The following is a 27,621-nucleotide window of genomic DNA, read 5'->3' as shown; positions in this document are numbered from 1 at the left end:
TAGTGTACTAGGTTTTTTTTTCTTTTTTTTGTACTTGCAGTTTATCTGAATAATCTTTCTATTACTTTACAGTTGTCGTAATCTGTAAAGATAAGCCCTGCACTACCTCTTCAGGATACTACAAGTTGTATAAATATGTCATTTTCAACTCCTTGCAACTCCTTGCAGTTGTCACTGACACTTGACAGGCACACAAGTGGCACTGTAGCCATCTTGCTGCAGGAGCAGTGTCGGACAACCATCCGATCCCCAAGACCAAATTGGAAATGTCATCGCTGAGTGAAGACAATCTCATTCACACTTTCAATGGTATCGCTTTCACAAAGAGATCATCACCAGAGTTGTTAAACTCCCTTGTCACGTTTGATGCAAGAGAAGATGATGTCCTCTTGGTTTCCTATCCAAAATCAGGTAAAGTCTTGTCTGAACTTGGGGAGAGAATTCTAATCTATCCCTTGCAATTCTGGGCTGAGTTAACTGAAAGGTGGAACTGTGGTCTACAACCTAGAGCTGCAATCCTATGCAGAGTCACTGCGGAGTAAATCCTATTGAACTCAGTGGGACTGACTTCGGAGTCAGTGGGTTTAGGATTGTAAGGCTGCAGTCCACAAACTGCTTGTTCTGAAATCACATCTAGGAAGTCTGATTGAAGTCCAAGAGGCAATTATAGTATTGAGAACTCTGACCTAGTTTTCAGTGTGGCATCAATTTGTATCTGGGCTGTACAACTACAAACTGGATGCAGGGGCTCATGCAAATACTTCTCCATACAAAGAAAAAAAGTCCCTCTGTATAGAAAACTAGATGCCAGTCTAGTATCCCTGAGATGCTAGTTTTCTATGTGCGAGGGAGATTTTACAGTGAAGGAGCATTTGCAGGAGTTTCACCAGGACTAGCCCAGACACAGGTCCTCATCTCAGTGAGGACTTAGGGATGATCCAAAGATATGACCCGCTTTCCACTGCCTCTGAAAATGGCAGTTAAAGTGGCAAGGGATGTTCTTGGATTTTCATGTGATGGCACATGAACATTGTCAGTGAATTTGAAGGACTTGCTGGTGGGGGGAGTTTGAAGGGGTGTACCACTGGTGATCAGGGGTTCCTGTTTGCTTTAAACTTGAAATGCTGCTTCTTCTACAATGGCAGCATCCACAGTGAAAGCACTGCATCTTTGCTGGCTGCCTGGTTGCTTCCAAGTGCCCTATTCCAAAGAGCACAGGGTGTTGTATGACTGCATGATGCCCCGGTACATTTTGCAAAATTTACGTCATTGATCAGCATAATTACTCAACTAAAGTTTTAACTGCAGACTTAAAAAGCATGTGAGTTAATTGCGCAGGTCAACAGCACTGCAGAACCAAATACTTTTGGGTTTTTGTTGCGTGCTTTTCTTGTGCATTATACAGGTTTGAGAGAGCCTGTCTGATTAACAGCACAATCCCATTCATGTCTGCTCAGAAGTAAGTCCCATTGTGTTCAATGAGGCTTACCCCACAAGAAAGTGTGTATAGGATTTCAGCCTATGGCAAGATGAACAAACACCATAAGTTCTGAAAATAAGTTTTGTAAGTCTTGAAGATTCCATAGGTCATGAATTCTGAACCCTTCATCCAAAATCTTGCACACAGTAACTAGGTGACAGTCTCCACCGGTGCAGATCCATTAAGAATGCAAAGGATACAGCAGTTTATAATCACTTGAAGGCTCCTTTATATCTGTGGCTTTTTCTCATCATTGATAACTCAGTTCCCTTTGGGTTTATGTCCCTGAAATCGTTTACAAAAAATCATGGTGTGTTTTTTTTTAAAGGTATGATCTTTTGCTACTTTGAAGGAAATTCTTCAAAGAATTTTTCTTTTTCAATACTTTTTGAAGTTATTGTCTTTAAAGTTCTGATGCTTTTGACAGCTTATTGTTCTGGCATTTATAATGCAATGCAATTTTGGTGCATTTATAATGCAATGCAATTTTGGTGCACGTGTGAAATGATGATTTCAAGGAACTGTTTTTTGCCCTCCACAAACACAGCTGCCACTTGCTGTGCAGAGAACACCCTGGCCACCAGAATGTTTTCTGCTGTTCATACATTCAACACCATTTTTCAATCCTCCTAAAAGCTGAGATGGATTATCAGAAGCTACCACCTCCCCAAATTTGGTCCAAATCAGTTTACTAATGAATAAGATACAGCGCTTCCAAACCAACCATGCTTTTGTTTATAAAAACAATATATAGTATACAGCCTTTGTCTCCTAGCTTGTGAAGCACTTTTCAGCATATGTTGATGTATTACCTCTGTCTCTTTGGCTCCTCTGAAGGTACTCATTGGCTTGCCGAAATCATCACACACCTCTGTGCATCGAAAGCAGCTTTAACGTCTCCGATTGAATTTGGAGACCTGTCCAAACTGAATCAACTGAACCGTCTTTCAGGCAAGAGGATCATTCCAACCCACTTGGACGGCAACATGCTGCCACCCGCTTTCAAGCGCAAACAGTGCAAGGTATTGTAGACATCTAGTCTTTGGTCTCTAGCAAAATTTTCTTGAGAAGCCCCAAGACCTTCCCAGTGCCTGAGGCAACATGTGCCAAATGCTCTCCCACCCTCTGCTCCTCTTTTTCCCTGAGTTATGAGAAGAAGGTGGGGATGGAGTAGAAGAGCAAATGTGGAGAAGAGTGATGAGCTAGTGCAGGGGCTCATCGTGGGAAAAACACCCCTGTAGCCATATAGACACAACCCAACAAAACTGTAGCAAAAAGCAAAAAACACCCCAACTTTAGATTTCTGTTCTTGAATGACTTCAAGCAGAAATCTCTCTCCTGCCCAGCACCAATTACCTGAGAATTTTTTAACTGAACTTTGAACCAGGGAACTTCTGTGCACAAAGCATGTGTTGGCTGTGCAGAGACTGTAGCCAGCTCTGGTGATACAGCAGGACAGAAATCTAGATGTTGAACACCTTAGGGAGATATAATTATGTTCAGTGATGATGGAAGAACCTTTGACAAAAGAACCTAGCCCTTCCTTAGTAATACTTTGTCTTCATTTGTAGGCAATCTATATTATCAGAAATCCAAAAGACACAGCGGTCTCAATGTATCATTACTACAGAGAAAATCCAAACCTTCCTACTGTAGATTCCTGGCCGCGCTTCCTGGAGATGTTTCTTAAAGGTGACGGTAAGTAGAAGCATTGCCTTTTATCTCTCTTGCCTTGTCAATTTAAGTACATAAAGAATTCTTGGTGATTGGTGAAACTAGAATGGAAATAAAATGTTGCATATGTTCAAAATTCAGCAAAATTCTAGAATTTGAAAACTGCTAAGTATATGAAATGTCACCTTTTAAAAAAGTTGGCATTGAACCTTTAATCAGAACAGGGAGCACTGTGTCTGCTGCCTGGTTCTTGGGTTCTGTAGTCATGACCCATGTCTAGCTCCCTGGGCAACTCTTGTGAAATGATACCTTCACTGCCACCTCTGGGATTGGCAGCTTTGAATTGCAAGTCCCAGAACAGGGCAGCATAGAAGATTTGGACCCCAGATCCATTCTTAACACCTTCAGCCTTGGACCAACCTCAGTTATCTTGAACTGTCAATCCCAGCTCCCAAGGACCAAAAGGTGCACTTTTATGGCCATAGCCTAAGCTCCATTATTCAGGCCAAGACCATCAGGGTCTCCTTCTTGTTATCTAAACACTGGTTTATGGCTTGGCTGTAAAAATTTGTTCCTGCGGAGCTGGGAATCCAAAGATCAGCCTGGTCACAAACATAATGGACTGATTAACATAGGAACATTAAATGACTTATATAAACATTTGCTTTTATATATATATAAAACTCATTTTGTTTATATATATATAAACAAAATAGCCAATTATGACCTTACCTCAGATGACCTTTTCTTTCTTTCTTTCTTTCTTTCTTTCTTTCTTTCTTTCTTTCTTTCTTTCTTTCTTTCTTTCTTTCTTTCTTTCTTTCTTTCCCTGTCACTCTATGAACCTGAGATGACTCACACGTAATTTAAAAACATTTATTTATTTGTTTGTTTGTTTGTTTATTTATTTCCCACCTTTCTCCTTGAAGGGCACTCAAGGCAGCATGATCAATTTGTGATTTTTTTAAAAATAAATTATCCTGCCATGTCCTAAAGTCACAGGTTGGCTTATGAAAATGTCCAATGTGTTTCACATAATCAGAGTCAAATATTGGATCTAAGATATTCAGAAAATTCCTTCTCACATAACAGTTTTCCCTGGGATGGGACAATTTGCTGACCCCTCCTTTCAGGGCTGGCCAATCCATGAGGCCAACTGAAGCGGTTGCCTCAGGGAGCAGGTTGGTAGAGAGGTGGCCATCTTTGTCTCCCTCCTTGTCTCCACTGCTCCTTCTTCTCCTTCCACTGCTTGTATTGGAAAAGGAAGGATGAGAGAATGAGGAAACAGAGAGGGGAAAAAAGTGCTGGGGCAGAACATGGGTGAGTGGAAGAAGGAGATACTGGCTTATCATTGGGTGAGCAGGAGCAGCATTTGGCATGCTGCCTCAGGCACTGAGAGATGTTGGGCCAGCCCTGCTTCCTTGTCAGCAGTCAGGTTAACCAAACAGCAGGGCCTTTTCTGTGGTGAGACGCCCTTTCATGGTCTCTTAGAGGGTAGCTTGGCTGTGCAGAACTCATCCAGATCTCCTCTTTCTGTCTTTCCAGTTGTCTGTGGCTCCTGGTTTGATCATGTTTTAAGCTGGGAGGAACACACCAGTGACAAAAACACCCTATTCTTGTTCTATGAAGACATGAAAAAGGTAAATATCACAACCATTTTTTTTCCCTCAAACAGCAAAAGAACAAAAACCAAAAAAATCACCCACTGGCAACAACAAAAATTCTTAACCCCCCCATCCTTTCCCCGCCCTAAAGCTGCTGTGAAAGGACATTTTTTTAAAACCAACTATGTGTCTGTTGTAAAGGATTTTAATACAATATTTATTAGAAAAGAAATGAATAGCACACAAAAATATAAGCATATAAGCAAAGTACTAAGACAGAGATTCTGTAGACCAGTGGTGTCAAACATAAGGCCCAAGGGCCTGTATGCAGTCCCTGGAAGCAGTTGATCCACACACACACCCATTATAATTGGACTCTCTCATATCTTGAAAATATGAACAAGATTTGCACATCTTCTTTTCTGTCATTTGCAGCTCATGCCTTTCTATGTGAGAACAAAATGCTTATTTCTGACCTGCTGAATGATGTCACTTTTGGCTTAATGATGTCACTTCCAGCCCTCAACAGGCACCATGAATGCTAACTTGTATGGCCCTCTGTATGAAATGAATTTGACACCCCCCCCCCTGTAGCCCACTATGATGTAACTTAAACATGCAACCTTATGCATGTTTACTCAGACATAAGTGCTACTGTATTAGTGGAATTTACTCACATGTCCTTGTGCATAAGATTGCAGCCTTAGCAGAGTCAATCACTTTATCACTTATAAAGCACATTACTTTGTAACTACTGTGTGTCTGTCCAGAATGGCATATGTTCCACGTGGTACTGGGGTATTTGCATCCTTGAAAACTGCATCCCGGTCAAATGTGTCCCTGGACATTCATGTCTGGGATTTTTGGAGTCCTGCTCATTTGCATCCCACTATAACTAGGCAACAAATCTCCTGTTAACCCTAAACCTTTTCTCCAGTACTAACCCTAATCCTGCCTTTGTGTTGAAAAAAAAGAAGTACGTGTAATATAAATATGCATATATTGGGACACAAATGGCAGGATGCAAAAAGAATGGATGCAAATGTCCAATCCTGAGATGCATTTGACTGGGACACAGTTGTCCAGGAGGCAAAGGTCCTGTCGCTGTCCTGCTTAGAGCCCAAATAGAGAATCCAACAGATGAGCAGTTATGTGACTGATCTGGTCATCTATTGTTCATGTCTCAGGATCTTTCCAGAGTAGTGAAGAAAATCAGCACTTTTCTGGGGGTGAGTGTCAACGAAAGCATCATTCATGAAATCTGCAAAAAATCTTCATTCAGTGAGATGAAAAGTACCATGGAAAAAGAAAACCATGATCCCAGCCACACAGTCTGTGCACTCACATCCAATCGGAAATTGATACTCCGAAAAGGTAAGTCTGAAGCCAAGTAAGGGTCTTTACTGGTCTTGGCTAAAGGTTCTTTGACTATTTCTACTGGTCGTTAATTCAAACATTCCCAAAGGCAGGGAGAACAACCTTTACAAAACTATACTACCTCTCAACCAAATATGGTGTTTGACAGTGGATAGAGATCTGGGAACCAGGACTCCAATACACATCTACCAAGCTGTGTAGGGTACTGTGTAATTTGCAGAGGGAGGAGTGGTGTGGGGAGGCCCCAGATCTGAAATATTCTCAAGGATCCTCACCATATGCCCCTCCTGTATCTTTGAATTGTCTTGTGTGTGTGTGGGGGGGGTCATTTGTCATGCTTGTGGATTTTCACCATGCATTTACTGTACTGAGTTTTCAAAGTGGGCATGTTTAAGGTATTCACATCTTAACACATATGAGCTAAAACATTGCTTTAAAAAAAAAAAGAGGACAATTTAGAGTTGGAGAAACTTTAATTCTGAGACCTTCACTCCTGTGAAATATCACATATACACAACTCAACCAATAACCCTGTGTACACCACACATTCATCCCTCCCAACTGAAAATGATCTTGCCCCTGATCTTTGGGATGGGATGCTGATCTTTTTGCTGATGATTTTGGGGTGGGATGCTGATCTTTGAATGAGGCCCCTGATGCAGTTGCACAGACAGAGTTTTCCAAGTTGGAGCGTACTTTTTTTAATCTGACAGATCTTATCTTCATTAATTTCCACCTATCTCTTTCACCAGTCAACACTACTATATACACAGAGTATTGCAGGACAAGGTCTCTGGGTTTATCTCAGACCAAACAAAGACCAGACACATTTCTGTGAGAAGCAGTAATCACTACTTCTTATCTAGTTTTACATTGCCAGGGAAGAAAACAAGTTACATCAGGAACAGGTGAATAGGTTGATTAGATAATGACATGAAGAGATGAGAGGCCCTCATTCAGAGGGAGAACACATATTGCTTTCATGTGGAAAATTCCAAGTTCAGTAGCTGTATCTCCAGTTCAAAGTTCTTAGGAAGCAGAGCTGGGATGGACCCTAGGATCACTGGCAAAGGATCTTCCACACTACCAGAAACCCAGACCATCACATGTGCAGAGCTTGTGTGTGTACAGCAATATGTGCAAAGAAACCATTTCCATCTCTCATATAATGTGTGAAGGTTGGGGAGGGGGCATGTTTCTGCTTGTTTGTTCCTGCTACTCCTCCATGTGTTCAGTGAACATGCACTTGAAGATGGGAAAAAGAATCAATTCCCCCCCCCCCCCTTACAAGGATTGATTATGTACATTTCCAAATAGGGCTAAAGATGCCAAAGAGATAGATATGCTCACAGAGAAAGAAAAAGGATGGAACCAGATACCCTGATTTAAGAATCAATCTCTCTGTCGTGCCAGTTTTCTATGTACACTGAGTTTTTCCTCTCATGGGAAACATTCAAGAATGAGATCTCCAGGTGCCATCCCCTCCCAAATGTAATCTCAGGTGGTACCACTCCAAGAATAGTTGAACAGTTTACAGCATGTAAACCTTGGCTCTAAGAGACAGCATAGAAAACAATCAGGAAACCAAGGCCAGTTGCAGCTTCTCAGTGTACAGAAATGTTGCACGTGATTCTATGTGCCAGACAGCAAAACAGATACATACCTGTGAATACATCACCCTAATCCCCTTCTCAACTGTAATTAAGCCCACATGTACATGTAGTCATTGCATCTGCTTCTCCAACTTCCTCTGCACCCCACCCCCCCTTCCTCTCTTGTCCTTGTATCTCTTTTACAAGGGGAGCCTTCAGGACAAGGATCTGACTTCTCTTGCTGTATAAAGCACCACTGCACATGGATGGTGCTATATGAATAATACATTATAATACATTATAAGAAGTGTTGGTTTATCACAAGGGATGGTGAACATGAGATGTCACAGTGATCTTACACAGAAGGGATATCTGTGTAGGAAATGGCTCCCTCTCATTTTCATTCAACTTTCGTTTCAAGGCTCAAAATGCATTACATTTCATTTACAGTTTCACACCAAGACATGGTATTCCTTGGATAATCTTTGCTGTCTTAGCCCCACCAGCTGGGTAACAGTAGCTCTTCATTTTTTGCTGTTAATTCTCTAGGCGCTGTTGGCGACTGGAAAAATTATTTCACTCCCAAACAGAACAGGATGTTCGAAGAGACATTTAACAAGAAAATGAAATTCAGCGAAGTGGCAAAGCATCTTGTCTATGAATTCTGATGTGAAGGCAAACATCAAACAGCTGTTGACTGTACAGCAATGTATGCACTATGGGTCAATATATTAACAAGAGTTACTGTTTCCAGATTTATGGGCCAGTTAGGTTTTTTCTAAAGAAAAGAAAAACTGCATTTATTAGCCAGTAGTTTACGGATCTGTGATGATGGGACATTTTAAGATTGCCCCATTAGTTGTGGGATATTTTTTATGGAGACACACTATACAAGTTTGCTCTGCTCAGAAACAAAAAACACAGGACCATAATTATTGTACATTAATATGATTATGTATAAGAAACAAGGAGCCCCAAGACATTAAGGGTGCAATCCTAACCCCTTATGTCAGTACTTTTCTGAGGTAAGGCAATGCAGCTCTGAGGTAAGGGAACAAACATTCCCTTACTTTGAGGAGGCCTCCGTGAGTGACACCCAACTGCAGGATGCAGCAGATGCCCCATTGGCATGTGCCAGTGCTGGAAAGTACTGACATAAGGGGTTAGGATTGCGCCTTTAGGTACCTGAGGTAAAAAATCTAAAGGATGCCCCATGCTAGTTAATATGGAGGAAAAGCCACTATTATTAACAGTATTTATTAGGCCTATTGGAAATGGCCTATTCCAAATGGGGTTAACTAGCTTACATAAACATGGCCACCTAAAAACTAACAGAAATGCTATTTCACATAGTTCATGTTTGACCATGAAAGGCTTTTCTATGCTGTCTATTGTTATTGGGGAATACAATGTACAGGGGGCAAAGGAGAAGCATGGAAATCGGAGATATGAGCATTGTTTAAGAAAACAAGGAATGAAAATACATTTTATTCCACTCTGAGTGCCAAACTAGGTTGCAACTTCAAGCATTTTGTTTGCTCTCTCTCTCTCTCTCTGTATGGGTGTGTATATGTGTGGGTGTGTTGTAGTCGCTGGGGAGAGGTATCGCCATGAGGAATGTGGCAGAGGGGGGGTGTTTAACCCTCTTCCCACATCATTTTCCTGATAAAAATAGCCCATCTGCCATTTGCTACTGCAAGGAAGCTAGCATTGGCCATTGGGGGACGAGGAGGAGGAGGAGATGGGGTTGGTGACTGGATGCCAGTGCTGCCTTTTGCCAAGGACCAGAGTTCAACTGGGTATTTTTTGGTCCCTTCTGGCATTAGGAATATCAATAGCCCTGCTTAGAACAACATTCCGACAAGGGCTGCAGGGCCATCAATACTGTCCCTTTGCCAACGCCTGCTGCTTGGAGGGAAGAGAGAGGCTGAGCCAGAGGGGCTTGTTATCCTGCCCCTCTATGCATAGTGCCAAAGGTAGCTTAACATCAGAGCAAAGAACATAGTAAAACAAGATCAACAATGCAACATGAGGATGCTCCTGGTTGATCTCCCTCACATCACCATGGCAGCTATAGGGGAGCAGGGGCTACACGGCAATCCTGTTCCTCTGTTCTCCCCGCCATCATGGGTGCTCCTGCTGCCTACAAGCTGGTTTTTCTTCCCCAGAGCCTCAGAACGAGGTCTGTGAGAACAGCCTATGCTGGAGGGGCAGATTCAGGTTTGCCACTTGCCTCTTTTAATCTCTAATCTGAGACAGCTGCCTTGACACTTCCAGACACCCAATGGTTTCTCCCACGTTCAATTAAGTTTTATTCTTCCTGCAAAATTAACACATATATTGTCCTTCAGGGACTATTCAAGTCATCCTGGCACTGCCCTTTTCTGATATGCCTGCAGCTACAAACCATTCATTATGTCACAAATTATATCCAAAAGGGTTAATGAAAAAGAGCCCAGCAATATCCAACTCAACCACTTGGCTCGCTTCCATCTGTTTTATGATCCCGTCATCTAGATGACTTTGAAGAAGGAAGGTGACACCTAGTGGTCAAAATGTGAGAAAACTCCAAAGTATTTTACACCAGCAGTTCTCAAAACTGCTGTTTTTGGCCGATGTTCATTACCTACACCTGAATCCATCTGGCAAGCATGAACCACTGCTAGAATCCATCCTCCGTGAAATTGTTACGAGGGAAACTATCACTTTTGTGTGTGCCTATGTATTCTGTCTGAAAAGGAGCATAATAATGTTCTTGTAAACAATATTCTGTGCAGTGTTTTCTATTATTGGTCTTGAATCTATCTGCAAACATTATTTATTTTACTTACTGAATTTCTACCCCATTTACTCACAAATATTCACTGGTAGGAGCTGACTGGGACCATGCAGAACAGTAACCAAATCTACACCTTCCCAACTCAGGGTCTTTGAAGTTAAGGCTTAGTATAGAGGCAGAGAGAGCTACTACTCTGCTGATCTGGCAAAGGCACAAAGCCGGGTTCCTCCAGGTTTGGCCAATACAGAGACTTCATATTCCCTGCCAAGCACAGAGGCTGATGTAGAATACTGCTGTTCCTTCCAGAGGCGGAGTAGGTGTGTGTGCATTATATATTTTCAAATATATTAACATAACTCCAAGAACACACTGGTCTGATGTTATAGGAATGAACACTGTGCTTGTCTACTCCAGTTCAGTTAGTTACTTCCTAATTGGATTCAACCATGGTTTGCCATTACTTCTGAACTGGCAATCCATGTTTTGTGCAAATCCTCCAAACCAGGATTGTAAACCATTGGTTTGGAACAATGTGTGATCCTGGTTTGAAAAACAAGCTCAAAGCACAGTTTACTGGCTTAAATCTATTTGCAAACTGTGGTTAGATCAAACCAAGTACAGCTGTACCTGAGTGAAGCAAAGAGCACAAGGGAAAGTGTCACAGCAGACCAGTTCATAGTTCATGGTAGCTCCGTCAAGGGTGCCTGGGCATCAAAATCTGAAGTCCCTATTTGATCCCCTGGAGCCTGAAATCCAGCACATCACACTCCGACTGCGAGTCGACATGCCCAAACAGCCACCAGGAATATGAAGCTGAGTTGCAGATGCACATACACACACAATGAGGACAAGTCACATGCTGTGTACATGAAAGAGTGCAGCTCACTCACCACTATTTTCAAGTCTCTAAGGCAGTGGTATTCAAAGTGGGGCGTTGCGACACCCCAGCCAGTGGGTCCTGGCCTCTGCCCCCTTAAGGGGCGAGGGCAGCCAGGAGACGGGGGAAGGCAGCTGCGCCATCCGCAGGATCGCGCCGCTCAGGGGGGCTTGGGTGCACTTGCCCAAGCCTCCCACAGCCTCCTGGGGGTGCGGGGAGCCCTGCGCAACCTTCGGCAGGGCTCCCCAGGTCAGGAAAAGTGAAAGCGGAGCGCAAAACCGGAAGTGGAGTGCGATCGCTCCACTTGCCCTTCTGATGGGGCTGCAGGGACTGGGGTGCACTCACCAGTCCCTGCAGCCGCCGTCCCTGTGTGCGGGAGCGGCTCTGCGGAGGCAGAGCAGATCGCTCCACTCTCCCTTTCCCTGACCTGGGGCGCCCTGCAGGCACTCGCGCAGGAATGGCACACAGGAATGGCTGCTGCAGGGACTGGTGAGTGCATCCCAGTCCCTGCAGCCCCCTGAACGACGTGATCCTGGGGATCGCATCGCTGCCTTCCCCCTGCCCCTGCTGCCCCCCCCCCGCCCCTGCAAAGACTCACTGCAGGTTTCAAACTCCCAGAGAGTTTGAAAACCGCAGCTCTAAGGATTGGAAAGAAACAGCATGAAGTTGATTTTTCCTTTTTATTGGATAAAACACTATAAACCCTATTTTGACCATGATTTCTTTTAAGACTGCAGATAACAACTTGGCAATCATAAACATCATAAAGACAAATCAATAAAAAGTATCTGATACAGTATTCTACATAACTCAAAACACTTGAGCATTAGAAAGTCAGCATTTTTTACTCCTAGGAGTTTAGTGTGAAGGGACTCTACAAAATCGGGGACACTGCAAGAAAAAATGTCTCCCCTTCCCCATACAGGTCTCAAACAATGCTAATGCCTTCCACACACAAATAATCCAAGGCAATTGCTAATGACCCCCATATACAAATCTGAGGCAACTACATATACACTCTTCTGGACATAGATCCAAAGCTGCCTTATATCAAGTCAGACCCTTGGACCATCTTGCAAGGTTTCAGATAGGAGGCCTGTCTCAGCCTGACTTGGAGATGCTATGAAGGACCAAACCCAGGACCTTGTGCACTGAAAGTGCATGCACCACCACTGAGCGATAGCCCTATCCCCAGTTCCACTAACGGAGGCTGTACTGTGCCTTTGCTGGGGAGAGATATTACATTCATAACCTGCCTGTTCACTTCCCAGAGGTATCTGGTTGGTCACTGGGAGATGGAATGCTGGACTTCATGGTCCAATGCAGCAGGGCTTTCTTACGTACCAATGCAAATGCCACCCTAGCTCCAGCAAGTCAGCTTGTCCCATAAAGCATGAAGTGTATTTGCGAGATAGTTTTACCTAGTTCTCACAAACAGCTGATAAGGTGGTAAGACTTGTGCCTGAGCTGTGCCACTTCAAGCTACAGGTGTGGTGGTGGTGGTGGGGGGGTGATCATGCAACTGAATGCTCCCACATATAAATAAACCCCTGCACATACAAAGCTAAATGGTAGGGAGAAGAGTTAACCCCAGCTCTCCTCTCCCTGGCATGTTCATTTTATATGTTTAGGAATGTTTTGTCATGCGGAAGTACTTGGTCATGTGAGCCCCCACCTTCAGTCTAAGGTAGTACAGTTTGCAGAAGTCTGTTTGCAACAACTAGTCCAAGAAGGAGCTTTGTGACCATGATGTAGGAGAAGGAAAGTTGCATTCCTTTTCAGCAAATCCTAAATTACAAGAATAAGAAGTAAGTAAGTAAGCAGCCAATCAGAGCTGATCCGGAGTAGCACCTGATGAACTGGGTCAGTCTTTCACATAAGTCCAATTTGGAGTAATGGTGGAATCAAGCCTCTTCCAACTGTGGGAACCTGCTGCAGACACAAAATTCTTGGAAGCTGACAGGAACATATTGTGGAGATTACCTATTCCTACCCACTAGGAGAAGATTTTTTCCCACTGTTTTCACCAGATCTACTCCTTTCACTGTCACATGGTCTCACTGAATCAATAATTTGTATTAGCCTGCCCTCCCACCTACCATGATTCTGTTCTGCTTGTCCCTAGTTCTATTTTTGTACATGAAAACATGTTTTCAAAAAAAAAGCCCCTGCGAGGCAAGCATTGATGCTGCAAACGTTTTAGCCTTTTCATAAGATCCGTGAAGCAGCATTGACCGGAATCAGCTCAATTTGTGGGCTTTTACGCTAGTTTGACTGCAACTGAAAATTAAACAATTTCGTTTAAGTGCCTGAAGATGCAGGGTTTTATGAATTTCTTGTCAATGCCCTTCGGATTCCTGAAATGTCAAAACCAAGGAGGGAGTAACAACAGAGAAACCAGCAGAATGAATTAGGACTCCTTCCTGCCAAGTGGTAGCTGCTGAAAGGCTTTGTCATCACAGTTTCTTTCCGGCCGAATTCACCTTTTCCATTAGGAGGAATATGTGCTCGCCAAACTCCCGGATTGCGCCACGGCCACCCTTACATTTGCAAATGTAGCTTGCGGCCTTCTGTGCAGCAGGGCAACTATCAGCAGGGACCGCACTCATGCCAGCATTTTTCAGACACTCTACATCAGATTCTTCATTTCCTATAGTGAGAGAGACATCAATACACATTAGATCAGGGCTAAGAAGGGGGTGGGGAAACATGTTATCAGTACAAGGTAACAAGTTCAACAATGCCTTGGGCAATTCTCAAGTCCATTTCTGAGATTCTTTATTGCTGTAAGCACCCAGAGTAAGTGAAAACCAAGCCTGTATCAAACGAACAACCATATCAACAACAACAAAGGGTCAGCTGATTCCAAGCCAGAGCTTTGCAGCAATCTGCTAATGCTTCAAAAACAGAGAGGTATTTAACTGCTGCAGAAGCACAAGGAGAGGGGCCAACTGGAGTTCTAGCCAAATGATGTGCTGCTACTGATGCTATTGGTGTTGAAGTATGGAACGTGCTTCAGTTGGCTCTTGCAGTGCTCGATATATGCTCTTTGACATTAACACCAGTAACTTCCATTAATACAAACAATAATAGTCTGTGGAAGAGTGGACTTCAAGGGGGTGGGGGAAGATGGGACAAGGGCATTCTGTCAAGTCTTAGTCTCATCAGCATTTACCAGAAATTTGCCATTACCTCCTTGTTTGGGCTGCCTTTTATACAGTTCTAAGCAAGTAAATTGACAGTGTATCCATGGATCTGGCATCCGCAGATTTGCCATTACCTCCTTGGTTGGGTTGCCTTTTATGCAGTTCTAAGTAAGTAAATTGACAGTGGATCTGGCATCTGGATCTGGCATTCTAAGTAAGTAAATTGACAGTGGATCTGGCATGGATCTGGCATCTGCAGATTTGACTCCCCATTGGTGCTGTGCATACTGGGGGAAAAGCCATTTCCCAGTCTGAAGAGCAAACAGAAGTGGCTTTCTGAGGACTCTGCGGGCATCAGAACACCTCTGATGTCACCAGAAGGCACTTCTGGTTGCATCCAGCGGCCCTCTGAGGGACTTCCTGCAGATCTCAATATCTGTGAGTTTGGTATCTGCAGGGGGTCTGGAAACAGAACCCCCACAGATACCAAGGACCAACCTGTACTTAAGCAGCAAGTAATAGTGTCCTATTATTGGGGGGGGGGGATAAATCTTTTAAATAAATGAATTTTTAAAAAACAGCACTTCATATTTTAAAGGAGAGTAGCTTATTCTGTTCTTAGAAATAGTAGTTTGCTAGCTGGCTGTGCTAATAGGATCATAGTGCTGTGTCTTGAATATATATCTAATTATTTTATTTTTCAATCTCACACTGTAGAAGTTCTTGTTTTGCCAGCTTCCCATGAAGCTGATGGTGGCATTCCTCCTGGTGCCCAGCCTTTTTTATGCCAGCAGGCCTTTTCAGAGTACTGTACTCCGATATATTTGCCGTGGCTGTTTTAAAATGAGAATCATTTGTTTTTGGCTTTAATCATTTTGCTGTTTCTTTAGTATTTGTAAAACTACACCGATTAGGCTTTTAGGAAAGAATAGAAACACAGTTGGCATACATCTAATGCAAGGGTTAGATTCTGAAGTCAGTGCATAAGGGGAAACTTGTACACACTCCAAATTACTGGAAAATCCCTTAAATCCAAATAATACATGAGGTCTTTAAAGACTACGAGAATCATGTGGGAACTGACTGAGGGAAGAGCAGATTCATTCTCCCATCTCATGCTCACTCCAGGGGATATATTTAGTAACTGGAATAGCAGGCAGAATTGCCCGCATTATTTAATAATTGTTGTTTCCTCTTTGTTTTCCAAGATCACATAGGTGAATTTGCACAAGAATGGATAAAATGAGGGCAACTGTATTAAGAAAGCAACTCAGTTTCACTTGGGGAGAGGGCCTCACCCAAATATGCCACTTCTTTCCAGGATAATCCCATTTCCTTCCTCCATTTCTCAACCACATGCAGCTTGTCAGTCACACTGACTTCCACAACACAGCCCAACTTCATAGCAGAGAGAGTCTTCGATGAGCAAGGCCTCTCAGAGACCAACCGCACCTGCTCAAACCAAAATACAATTAGAACAGTTTGGTGTGGTGTCGGCATAAGGAAAATTTCACAAAGAACAAGGTAATGAAATGGAAGTGGCCCTATAGACAGGGTTGGCCCAAGACCTTCTTGGCACTTGAGGTGGTGTGTCAAATGCTCTCCCCCATTACTGGGTGATGTACCAGCCTTTGCTCCTCCCACTTCCTTGATTAGAAAAAGAAGAGAAAGTTTCTGACACTCTAGCCCACTACTCTCCTCTGCCTGAAGCAACTGTCTCAGTTGGCCTCATGAATGGACCAGTGCTGGTTACAGAATCTGATCTAACATATGAGCATAGAAAAGGAGACTGCTGGATCAGACCCAAAGGTCTACCCAGTCATATATCCTGCCTGTCACAACAGCCTCCAGAAAGCCCACAATTAGGAGGTGAGGTGGCAGCCTATTGAACAGCATACTGCTTCTGGACATGGAGGTTCCATATAGCCGCTGACATGAGAGCACAGAGCTGGCAAAGCTTTCTGAGGTGCAGTAACCAGAAGATATTTGCCCTTTCTCATACCTAGCAGAAAGAAAACAAGTCAAATAAACAAAGCAAACAAAATCATAATTTAACTGAATACACTTACCGTATTAGTTGTGTCATGTGCTGGTTGTTGGTCGCTTTATAGTTCACTTTCATTAAACGTTTTCAGGCAGACACAACAAAGTGTCATGAGTTTGGTGATTTTGGCGGGCTTTTCCAATTTTGTTTTAACTTGCCTATGCCTTGCCTTCGAATTGGTTCAAACCACTGTGACTTTTGCTTGCCTCTGCAATTTTATTTTGCCTAGCCTTTGCGTTGATTCTACACTGCAATTTTATTTCACCTTGCCTTTGCGTTGATTCTACACTGTGTGCAGAATTTATTAAATCGCGTGTGGTGGTATTTGAACTTGTTTGGCAGTATTTGATTTTATCGGGTTTGCTGGACAGGTGTTTGAGTTTTTGTGATGATTGTTTGGTGGTATTTGATTATTGGTGCCAGTATGATGAATTCTTATTTTTATTTTTAGAACTGCATGTGTGGTTTTGGCATCTCCAGTCCTTGTATTGCACATCATCCAGAGGTCTTCAGTTCCTGTTGATCTTTAATACTTTGGGACAGTGACAGTTTTGGACCAGATTCAGCCAGTGTTTATACTAACTTAGCAGATTTGGCCTTCCTACATCCAACCACCCCAGTATAACGAGGATGAGTGTTCCAAAGAAGAGCAAAACCTACCACTTTCATGATGAATGGGAAATGGACTACTTTTTCATCATGGTGAAAGACAAGTGTTGTTGTCTAATTTGTAATGCCCCAGTATCCTTGTCCAAAAAGAGTAATCTGGAACATCATTAAAAGGCTCTGCATAGCAATAAGTTTGATGCTGATTTTCCACCAAAAGTGAAATTCGTAAACTGAAGCTCAAAGAACTTAAATCGAAATTGGCTACTCGGCAACAGTTGATGGCGAAACCAAGGTCACATTCGGTCAATGTAACCATAGCATCCTTCGAGGTCAGCAACCTGATCGCAAAGAAATGCAAACCTTTCACTGAAGGGGAATTTGTAAAAGATTGTCTTCTTGAAGCAGCTAACAATCTTTCTGAAGGATTTAAAAATAAGAAAGAGATCATAGCTGCTATTCAAGATGTACAATTGTCAAGAAACACTGTCGCGCAGCGAATAGAAAAGATGTGTGGAGACACAACTGAACAATTGTTGGAGGATGTTTCAAATTGTATTGCTTTCTCACTCCAACTGGACGAATCTACAGAAATAAAAGACATAGCCCAGTTACTAGTCTTTATCCGGATGGTTTTTGAAGACTTCAGTGTTAAAGAAGAACTACTTGGAATGATTTATTAAAAGGGAGAACTAGTGGTCAGGAAATATTCAGTTCTTTCCATTCTTTTGTGACAAAGTATAATCTTCCATTGCATAGACTTGTTTCCATCACTACTGATGGAGCAAGAGCAATGACAGGTGAGGTTAACGGTTTCATAGCCCTCTGTAGACAGCATGAGGGCTTCCCAGATTTCCTTTCTTACCACTGCATCATTCACCAGCAAGTTTTGGCAAGCAAGAGACTCAATACAAAGAATGTCAAGGACATCACTTTCAAAATTGTAAATTCAGTTCTTGGAAGATCACTCCAAAGATGGCTTTTCAATCTTACTCTTGATGAAGGGGCAGCGGAAATCATTTTGCACACAGATATAAGGTGGCTAAGTAGGCACAAACTTCTGCAAAGATTTCATGATTTGCTGAATGAAATAAGAAGTTTTTTGAAGGAGAGGGGAGATGACCAAGCAGAGTTGGAAGATGAGGAGTGGTTATGTGATCTGGCATTTCTCGCTGACTTTACAGGCGAACTAAGTGATATGAACCTTGAACTACAAGGTAAAAACCAATGCATTGGCAAGATGATGAGTACAGTTTCATCCTACAAGAGCAAATCTGAGCTAATGATGACTGATCTTGCAAACAACACTTTTGATCATTTTCCTAATACGCAGGACCATCTGGGACAATATCCAAATTTTGTTTTTCAGAACGAGAAGTATATGACAGAAATCTGTTCTGTTATCCAGGAATTCGAAAATAGATTCTGTGACTTCCAAAAAATTGGAACAGTTGTGGAGTACTTGTCATACCCATTCAAAGTAGATGTGGACATTAAAGAAACTGCAGCTGCTATCAGTAAAAATTACTCATTGAACAAGCCATCTCTTGAAAACGAAATATTAACCCTTAAAAATGACATTTTTCTCAAGACCCGTGCTGAGTAAGAATCATTTTGGAAGCTAGTGCCTAGAGACAAATTTCCCAACTTGAGAAGATGCAGTGAAGCTGTACACTCCTGTTTCGGATTGGCATAGCAGGGACCCCTAAAATCCTTCCCTACAACCCCCTTAATTTTCTGTTTTCCTTGGTTGCACCAAATACTCTTCACACGCAACCACCATGAAAGCTAGGTACCAAGAAATATATTTCTCCATGTGCATTATGTTTACCTTTGTTCTTCTGTAATAAACCATAATCTTTTATTGAAAGTTATCTTTCTCTCACTCTCCTCTAAGCAAAAGGAAATTTCTCTGCATTACGCCGTCTTGTTATCCAGCCTACGATCCTAATGTTCCAATAAGGGCAGTGTAATAATTCCCCTAAACAAAACAGCCCTTTTGGTAACAGCGGTCCCCACTGCGGTAAACCTCAAAGATGAACTCAAACAGTTGCCCAGTTGCCAACAGTTCACACAAACCACCAAAAGGGCTGGGGCATGTGAGTGAGGTACTCAGCAGAACTGGTGTAGTTGTCCTCCTCACTGTCATGAAACACGATGGAGAACTCCTCCTAGTTGTCCACCACATGCCTCATGATGAGCTCACGCACCTCATTAGCCAAGTGTCATACATGAGGTAGGAGAGAAACTGAACAAGCAGGCTCTGCCTCCTGTGACTTGGACAATAGTGTTCCCATTGACATTGAAATAGTTGCCATACCGACTTAAATTGAGGAAACCTCAGCTGTTATTTACAGCAACTAGTCAAGAGAAAATGCCTCCTGTGAGGGAAGCAAGACTGCGCCACACAACTCTCGAGCCAGTGCACCTCCCTAACTCTCCTCTCACTGGAACACAGGGATAAGCAGAGCAAGGGCTGGCATAGCACCAGTTCTCAGGAGAAAGACTTGTCAAAATCTTGGGGTAGCAGAACTTCGTACTGAGCCAGAAATACACTTCATTTTACAATTCAGAGTAAACACTAAAATCACTGTTTTTTTTTTCCTGTTATTTTACTGCTACTACCTTGCCATATGGACTTAACTCTTTTAAGTTAAAAGGGCCAGCCTGGGCTAAGTTAAAACGGCCAGCCTGGGCTAAGGCCTGCAGACTACAGGCCTTTCTCAGGCAGTAGCACGGGGGAAAGCCAGCCAGGCCTAAGTAATAGGAAGGGTTCTATATTCATCCATGAATTTTGATTTGCTCCTTTAAGGGTTGATTAGGGTGAAATCCTGAATTATGTTTTTAAGCATTTGTGTGGGTAACCTTTGTAAGCAAAAACCAAGTCAATATCTCATCAAACCTAAGAGATAAAGAGGAATCTGTGAAAACACATTTGACCCCTTTTCACTGCCTTAGAGGTCGAATTTCTGAAAATCCCTTCTTAGTGGGTGCTGACGTCATGGAATGAATATACTCCCTGAATTTCATGTTTCTAGGTCCAGGGGTTACAACCGGGTGTTGATGAGACAGAAAGACAGATAAATAGCATTACAGAGTTGTCATAAGGATCAAGCTCTGGACACTATAAGTACTAAAGAAAGTATTACAATATTCACCGCTCTGACATAATCCTTCTTCTCTTTCTGCTAGATATGGGGAAGGGCAAATGATGCCATGCCTTGGCTACTGCTCTGGCTGGAGAAATAGCTCCCAATCTAGAAATATACCTATTCTAACATGAAAGGCAAGATTCTGACAGTTGTCCTGACAGAAAATCCAGCCCAGCCAGAAGTAAATGATACCTCAACACCTCCCAGCCAGAAGTAAATGATACCTCAACACCTCTTTTCTGAAGCAGATTAATTCCAACAGCATCTCTGACATCATAAGAAAGTATCTCTTTTTCATCTTCTGAGACGTAGATGTGGCCAGTAGTGAGGCATCCGTCAATAGTGCAAACTAGCAGCTTCACCTCCTTCAAGGCCTCTTTCCCAAAATAACCATACCTAAAAATACAGATGCAGCAACCTTGTAGAGGAGAATAAAAATGCTTGCAAGGGCTGTGCCCATGTAAGTAGGACATGTGACTAGGGGAGGGGGGAACAGAGAGAAAGCATACAGTCTTAGTTCTCACTGAGATAGTAAAGCTGTGTCTGGATTTATGTTCCAGTTGCCCCAAAGTCCATGTTCTCTTCCTGATTTATCCTAGCTTGTTCCTTCTTGCCTAACTTATCTGGTTAAAAATAGAATGCTGAATATCCAGCGATTCTACAAAGGCCCATGATCGTAACAAGGGGGGTGAATCAAAAAGCAAGTAGCTTCCTTTCATCCCTTTCCTTGCACCACACCAAAGACACATATTTTCCATAACTTTAATTCTACTCTATTTCTATTCTTTGTTATTGCAGATAATGAAAAATCTTACAAAGTTACTGTAAAAAGAAAAAAAAAATAGTCAGCCCTACTTAACAGCGGGCATTGCAGATGCCAAGCCTGTGGCTGGAAAGACTCAGAGGACCTACTGGATGCGGCTTCTGGTTGCATCTGGAAGGCTTCTGATGAGGCCAGGAGGCTATGTGCGCCCTCCAGAAGGTTGGATGCAGCCCTCAGGTAATGATTGTGGTGGTGCCTCCCCCCACAGATTTCATTATGCATGGAATTCAGTATCTACTGGGAGTCCTGGAATGGATCCCCTGCAGATATCAAGGGCCCACTGTACATACAGCTATGCTTTTGAGGCGCACACATAAAATATTTGAGTGAGGGAAGACTGAACCATTATTGCCACCATGCTTGTTTCCTACATGCCGGCAGGGTGGGGAATAATCCTCATCTGCAGCCTGTGCTGCTGCAGACCAGGAAACATTTTCCTTTTTCACTCAGTTTTACTAAAGTTTAACTGACTTCTGGAGATAAAGATAAACCAATGCCCAGGAATTATAAAAAGGGAGAAAAATCTCACAATAGCAAGTCAGCTGACTGAGTAAAACAGTCTTCTTTTTACCTCAGGACTCTTTGCTCTGCAATAGGCCAATCAATATCGACGTCTATATCCACACTGTGTTCAGCACGCATTTCATAGTAGGCCATTTTCCCACCCTAAATAGAATTAAAGAAGTGTCAGTCGATTTTGCTTAGAGAGAACGAGAACGGGCACAGCAGTGGTAGTGGTAGCACAGAAGCTTCCTTCAAGATACACGCAATCATTCAGCTCTTCTTCCACCAGCAAACAGAGAGCTGGGGCAGAACAGTGGGGCTAAGATATGAATCAGGAACGCATCTGCTGTGAATCTCACCTCTGCCATGAACTCCCTGCGCAACCTTAAGTAGGCCACTTTCTCTCTCAGTCTACCTTTCAAGAGCATTGTAAGGGTCACACCATAATAAATGAATGCCAAGTACTCTCAGCGCTGAAAAGTACCATACAAATATGACATAGTAATGGTATTTCTTATCTCTCAAGGAAAGAAGAAACCAAGTCTGCCTCAACTTCTCAAAAAGGAAAGGTTTGTGGTTACTTATCATATTTGCATCCTGCCCTGTGCCTCCTGCTCTTTGCTAGGGACTGATCCTGGAGTACAGGCTCTGCCACCAAGTTTTAGCTTCCACATTGCTCCAGAGTGCCTAACATACACCAGTGGCAGACCATTGTGTACCTTATCTTCCTGTGCAAGGCTCAGTAGACCTCTGGATGAATTAGAGGCTCAGAGACCACAGCTCAGTGGTAGAGAACCTGACATCTCTACCAGGTGGCCTCAACTCCCTATGCAAGAGATTGTGTGGATTTGGAACTGAAGCCATTTAAGCCTGTGCAGAGATTTTGTGGCCACCCTGTAGACAGCTGCTCCCAGTTTGCTTCAACAATAATGGCCCAGCCAGACCAGCAGTCTGACTTACACATTCCATATGCTGCCACAGGCTACATTCTTAGTTCATATGGGGGTACGTAGAAGATCTGACTTGGGTCCCATGTAAGCCAAGGATGGCCTCCAGAGTAAACAGGTTTCCTCAGCAGATAATGTACAAATTCCTTATCAAATAAATCAATAAAGGGAAAACCCGATCCTTTGTCCTCTCCAGCTACTACAGTAGCTTAATAGCATGGTCAATGATTTGCATCAAGTGAATCGCAGCCCCAGAGGAAGATCTCAAGCCCAGCTTAGAAACTCATGACAGAAGCAGACAAGACGAGAGTCCATTTAGAGAAGCCCAATTCACATAAACACTAACCTGTAAATACCCCTTTTCAATCAAATGCCTTTTGGCAAAGTAAAAAGACCCATTTTCATAGAGCTCTCCATCCCAGTCCTGCCGCCGGGGGCGTTTGGCAGGATTCAGATTCTGAGGCACTGTCACTTCACACGCTGCCAGGAAAGAGAAGGTACAAAAGCAGTGTTAATGCTTCCTGCTTAAACACCGCTTGGTTCAAAGAGCCTCTTGCTTTTCTGAAATCTGCTTTGCTGCCTTGATCTTTTAAGGGGGAGGGCAAGCACTTTTGCCACTCTTGTTTGGACAAAGAGCATATGCTTTACCCACAGGAAAGGCTCAGTCTCCAGCTACAAGGATTTCAGGCCACAGGGCAGGAAAGATTTTTGTCCAAGACCTCAGAGTGCTACTGCTACAGTCCATACTGAGCTAGAAAGACCGAGAGAGCATGCTTGTGTATAGTCACAGGAGTGCTTGGCAAGTAGCTGAAAGCTTGAGAACACCCCACCTCCTTTCTTGATTTCACTCCATCTAAACTGATGCCGCCTCACAACAGAAAACACAGAGTCAAAGCCATCTTCCTTGATCATTTTGGCCACTCTGATGAGGTCGGTGGGATGCAAACAAGGTGAGGTTGCTTGAATATTTCCAACGATATCAACCTCTGAGGAAGAAAAAAACAAACCAAGAGCTTCAGGAACCAACTTGGCAGACACTTAAGGCAAAATATGTAATGTTACTTGGAGTGTATGTGGCACTTTACAAGATTAAATTTAAAACAAAAGACAAAAATCCACAGGCATCTGTGTTGGAAAAAAAATCTAAAGAGCAGCAATATCATTCTATTTTTTTCACCAACAGAGTAGCAAGTTAGGGATCTATGTTCCAGTTAGGGACAGAAACACAACCAAACATCTGCTATATTTTGCATTGCTAACGGTTGGTTTGCTGCAATGCAAAATCTTTTGCCCCGGCCACAAACTGATAAATGACAGCTTATGCATCCATTCCTAGAAGTACTTTAACTACCGTACAGTTCATCAGAAGAGAAGTTTCTGAATTGCCATCTTCAGACTGCTGCATAGCAGGGATGATCTTCCAACATCCTGAAATTCTCTACTACAACTTATGCTCTCAGAAGCAGAAAGCCCATAGTGAGAACCATAAAGACTAGAACCATGATAAATAAGGAACAGATCACATGAAATGTAAAGTGAGCAGCAGCAAACATACCCTAAAGACCGCTTTACAAATTATGGTTACAAATTATGGGAAGCATGGATGAAGAAACCAACATTTTTCAGGTGCTGTGGATCACTCACTCAGCAGGAAACTCAAGTCTGTTGCTATGACATGCTATGACATGAAACCACCCTAAACAAGAGGAGTGTCATTGTTTTTGAGCTGCACCTGCTGGTCTCGGGACTATTTTGGTCTAATCTAATTGTCTCCAAAATTCACTAAGGCCGCAATCCAGGTCTAATCCTACAAGAAACCCACTTCCCACTTGTACACTGGGTCCATTAAAAGCCACTGCTGTACCATCATGATACTGAAGGAACTCTATTATGGCATCCAGAGAGGTAGAGGAGTCTTTGGATACTTCTGAACTCCTTCGATGGACTTGTGCCCCAAACTGCTTGGCCACTTTCTCAATTTCATCGTGGTCTGTGGAAACCCACACACTGTTGACAGACAAAAGGCAGTATCATACATTAGTACCTGGGAAGATAAGGAGGATCAGAGCAGTTTTCTGAGTGTATTGTTACTTAGTGGTCACCACAGCCACCATTACATAAGGAGACTTTTGAACATAGTAACCATAAAGCACCTGGTAACACCTGCATACCTGAAGAAGGAGGTGGCAGTGATCATCCTGCTGAGCCAAAGACTCACAGTTGAATCACCACACCCCAGCCTTAATCCTTTTTGGCAGAGGTCTCTAAACTTTTCGGCCAGAGGGCCACATCAAATATCTGGTACTGTTTCAAGGAAAAATTAATACATTTTAAATATAAAATTTAAATAAATACATTAGAAAGCCCAAGGTCCAAAAAATGTCACTTCTAGTTTTTCAGGAAAACCAGGAAGTGATGCTTTTAGGCCTTTAGAAGGCATTCTGAGGGACCTCCCTGGCCCTCATATGGCCCTCCCTGGCCCTCACAGAACACCCTCCAAACGCAATTGGAGCACAGCTCAGATCACATTTGGATGAGCGGGCCAGAGGCTTTCAGGGGACCAGAGGTTTGCCACAGGCCGGATCTGGTCCCCAGGCCGGGGTTTGGAGACCCCTGCTTTAAGGGAACTGGTCATTTGATCTACCTGAGGCAGAAGGCTCCTAAACAGTGAATCATCATCTAACATCAAAAGAGCCTTGCTAGATCAGACCAAAAGCCTACATGGTGCAGCATTTCTATGCATGAGGCTTTACAACATATGTCAGAACAGGTCTCTGCCCCCAAGGTCTTGCATTCTAAGATTCAATCTAGGAAGGGAAAAGAAGAAGTAAACGGAAGCAGGGGGAGATGATAGGGAAGGGGATGGAGATTGCTATGTCAAATTAAAATATTGTAATACCTCTTCTTTAGTCTTTCAAAAGTTACCAAAGGGGAAAAAAAGAGATGTTCAGCCCAACTCATGACACATTTACTTAGGCACAAGTTCCACTGAATGTAATGGAACTTCCTTCTAAGTGGACACAGGATCACAATCTGAAATGGTACTCTGATTATACTCATTGCTTGTAAGTAACTAGTGACTATTACCCAGAAGGACTGTCACATCTGCATTTTAAGAACCATTTTCAATTCTCACAAAAAGCGGGTTTGACCTGAGAACTTGAGAAACAATTACCCTATCATGATTTCAAACTTCTTTTGCAATTCACTCATCTCTGAATGCTTCTTAAGCACCTGTGGATCCTGGCAATCATTTAGCCAAAAATAACACCATGATTTTGCAGGGAGATGCCACTAAGCACCCTCTCTCTCACTACTTCACTGTCTGCAGAAAGAACGCTTGGCACACTATTCCCCCAGCACAGGAAGCAGCTACAAGGCACCAGGGACATGCGGTGGACTGGGAGGCAGGTTAGGCAGAGCCTCCCCACCAGAGTTCTTCGAAAAGCACTGCCGCTGTGCAAGGGGCCCAAGCAAACACAACCCATACACAGTGAGGCAGAGCCTTCCCACCCCCAAGTCCTTTAAAAAGCACCAGCACAGTGGGAGGCACCCCAGCAGCCACAACCCAAGCACAGTGAGGCAAGTGAGGCAGAGCCTCCCCACCCGAGTACTTTAAAAGCGCTGCCACCATGGAAGGCACACAAGCACCCACAACCTGGGCACAGAGTGTGACCCTGGACCCCAGACCCTGTGGAGTGCATGGGCTGTCAGTGCCTCCTACGGCAGCGGTACTTTTCAAAGGAGTCCAGTGGGGAGGCTCTGCCTCACCTGCCTCCGCACCCAGTCACAATGACCACGAAAGGGAAGCCAGAAGTTCTGTCTGAGAACAAAAGAACCATTCTTCTTGGGAAAGAAGGGGGGGCAGAGTCGCTCGCGCATGCGCAGACCTCTGGAAGACGCCCGAGTCGAGGGCTGCCCTCAGCACCCAGCCAATCAGAGGGACGCCAGCCAGGTGCTTAATATTCTTCAGCGGGATCCCTTTGCTGCCGCCGCGGGCTAGCACTACCGCGGCCATATGCCGGGGCTGCAGTTCTGCGTCTCCAGACGACCGGCAAGAAGCGGCAGCCGATGAAGCCATCCTGTTCTGGGGGAACACCAGGCACCAGCATTCCCTTCCGGCCACGTCCAGACCCCGTCTGCGATTGCGCGTGCGCCTGGAGCATTTTGGGAGATGTAGTTTTCGGGGATGCTTTGGGCGGCCTGCCTTGCAAGGGCTTCTGGGAATTGTAGTTCAATGGCCAATGTCGGGAGGGGTAGTTGTGCTCTCCTCTGGTAGGAAATTATGGGAAACTGGGACGTGCGATGGGTGGGAAGGCTGGTGAGGCAGAGCCTCCCCACCGGAGTCCTTCAGAAAGGGAGAGGCAGGTGAGTCAGAGTCCTTTGAAAAGTGCTGCTGCCTTGTGAGGTACTCAAGCATCCACAAACCACACACAGCAAGGAGGGAGGAAGTTTGGGCACCTCCAACGGCGGCAGCACTTTTCAAAGGACTCTGGTGGGGAGGCTCAACCTCACCTGCCTCCCTCTTTTCAAAGTGGTGGGGAGGCTGTGCCTCACCTGCCTCCCCACCCACCGCATGTCCTCGTGAGAAATGCCTGGCTCTAAGAGAAGGTTGAGTACCAAGCAGACTCTTGCTTGATCACGCTGCGGTTTACAACTGTATTCTGCATTCTGTTTCCTGCAGCTACCGCCAACCAGAAATATAACTAGTGTGAAGCTCAAGGGGCATCTCCCCCAGGCGCAACGCTGGAGGGGAGCACAATGTGTAAGGCAGTCACTTCCACGTTCTCCCTAGAAGAGGAGGCGCTGGTGGCTTTGTGCCCCCATTCCTTCTCCTGTGGAGGCTCCCTGTTGAGTCTCCCTGTTGGGTGCGAAGCCACCAGTGCCACCGCCTCCTCCAGGGAGCACCTGGAAGTGACATCACAATGTCATCTGATAGCTTGATGTCACTGCCTCGGGCACCAGGGCTTCTAGTTACACTTCTGCTGCCAGCTGGATAACTTTGGAAAGCCCACA

The 27,621-nt window shown here is 43.8% G+C and overlaps 2 protein-coding genes across 2 annotated transcripts; one reads left to right on the top strand and one right to left on the bottom strand.

Moving 5' to 3' along the window:
- The first annotated feature begins 266 nt into the window (after nucleotides 1-266).
- LOC136657148 (sulfotransferase 6B1-like) lies at nucleotides 267-8,395 on the top strand. The gene is made up of 6 exons (XM_066633803.1): nucleotides 267-411; nucleotides 2,318-2,502; nucleotides 3,052-3,178; nucleotides 4,700-4,794; nucleotides 5,946-6,132; nucleotides 8,277-8,395. The coding sequence occupies exons 1-6, from the start codon at nucleotides 267-269 to the stop codon at nucleotides 8,393-8,395; spliced, it is 858 nt and encodes a 285-aa protein (XP_066489900.1).
- Nucleotides 8,396-12,049: 3,654 nt separating this feature from the next.
- Nucleotides 12,050-26,723, bottom strand: CMAS (cytidine monophosphate N-acetylneuraminic acid synthetase). Its single transcript, XM_066634202.1, has 8 exons — nucleotides 26,496-26,723; nucleotides 24,470-24,612; nucleotides 23,436-23,591; nucleotides 22,952-23,085; nucleotides 21,726-21,820; nucleotides 20,556-20,727; nucleotides 15,828-15,981; nucleotides 12,050-14,033 (listed from the first exon to the last, which is right to left on the bottom strand). Exons 1-8 carry the CDS (start codon nucleotides 26,684-26,686, stop codon nucleotides 13,840-13,842), a joined length of 1,239 nt encoding a protein of 412 aa, XP_066490299.1. The 5' UTR covers nucleotides 26,687-26,723; the 3' UTR covers nucleotides 12,050-13,839.
- Between the last annotated feature and the right edge of the window lie 898 nt (nucleotides 26,724-27,621).

This window comes from Tiliqua scincoides, chromosome 7 (assembly GCF_035046505.1).
Source record: "Tiliqua scincoides isolate rTilSci1 chromosome 7, rTilSci1.hap2, whole genome shotgun sequence".
NCBI lineage: Eukaryota > Metazoa > Chordata > Lepidosauria > Squamata > Scincidae > Tiliqua > Tiliqua scincoides.
The sequence above is the reverse complement of the archived record's forward strand: the minus strand, read 5'-3'. Positions and strand labels throughout refer to the sequence as shown.

Coding starts and splice junctions, on each gene's coding strand:
- CMAS (XM_066634202.1), bottom strand. CDS start 26,686: ATGGCTTCATCGGCTGCCGCTTCTTGCCGGTCGTCTGGAGACGCAGAA. Junction 24,613..26,495: donor GACTCGGGCGTCTTCCAGAG/GTCTGCGCATGC, acceptor GTCTGTCAACAG/TGTGTGGGTTTCCACAGACC. Junction 23,592..24,469: donor GTTCCTTCAGTATCATGATG/GTACAGCAGTGG, acceptor TTTCTTCCTCAG/AGGTTGATATCGTTGGAAAT.
- LOC136657148 (XM_066633803.1), top strand. CDS start 267: ATGTCATCGCTGAGTGAAGACAATCTCATTCACACTTTCAATGGTATC. Junction 4,795..5,945: donor TCTATGAAGACATGAAAAAG/GTAAATATCACA, acceptor TTCATGTCTCAG/GATCTTTCCAGAGTAGTGAA. Junction 6,133..8,276: donor GAAATTGATACTCCGAAAAG/GTAAGTCTGAAG, acceptor TTAATTCTCTAG/GCGCTGTTGGCGACTGGAAA.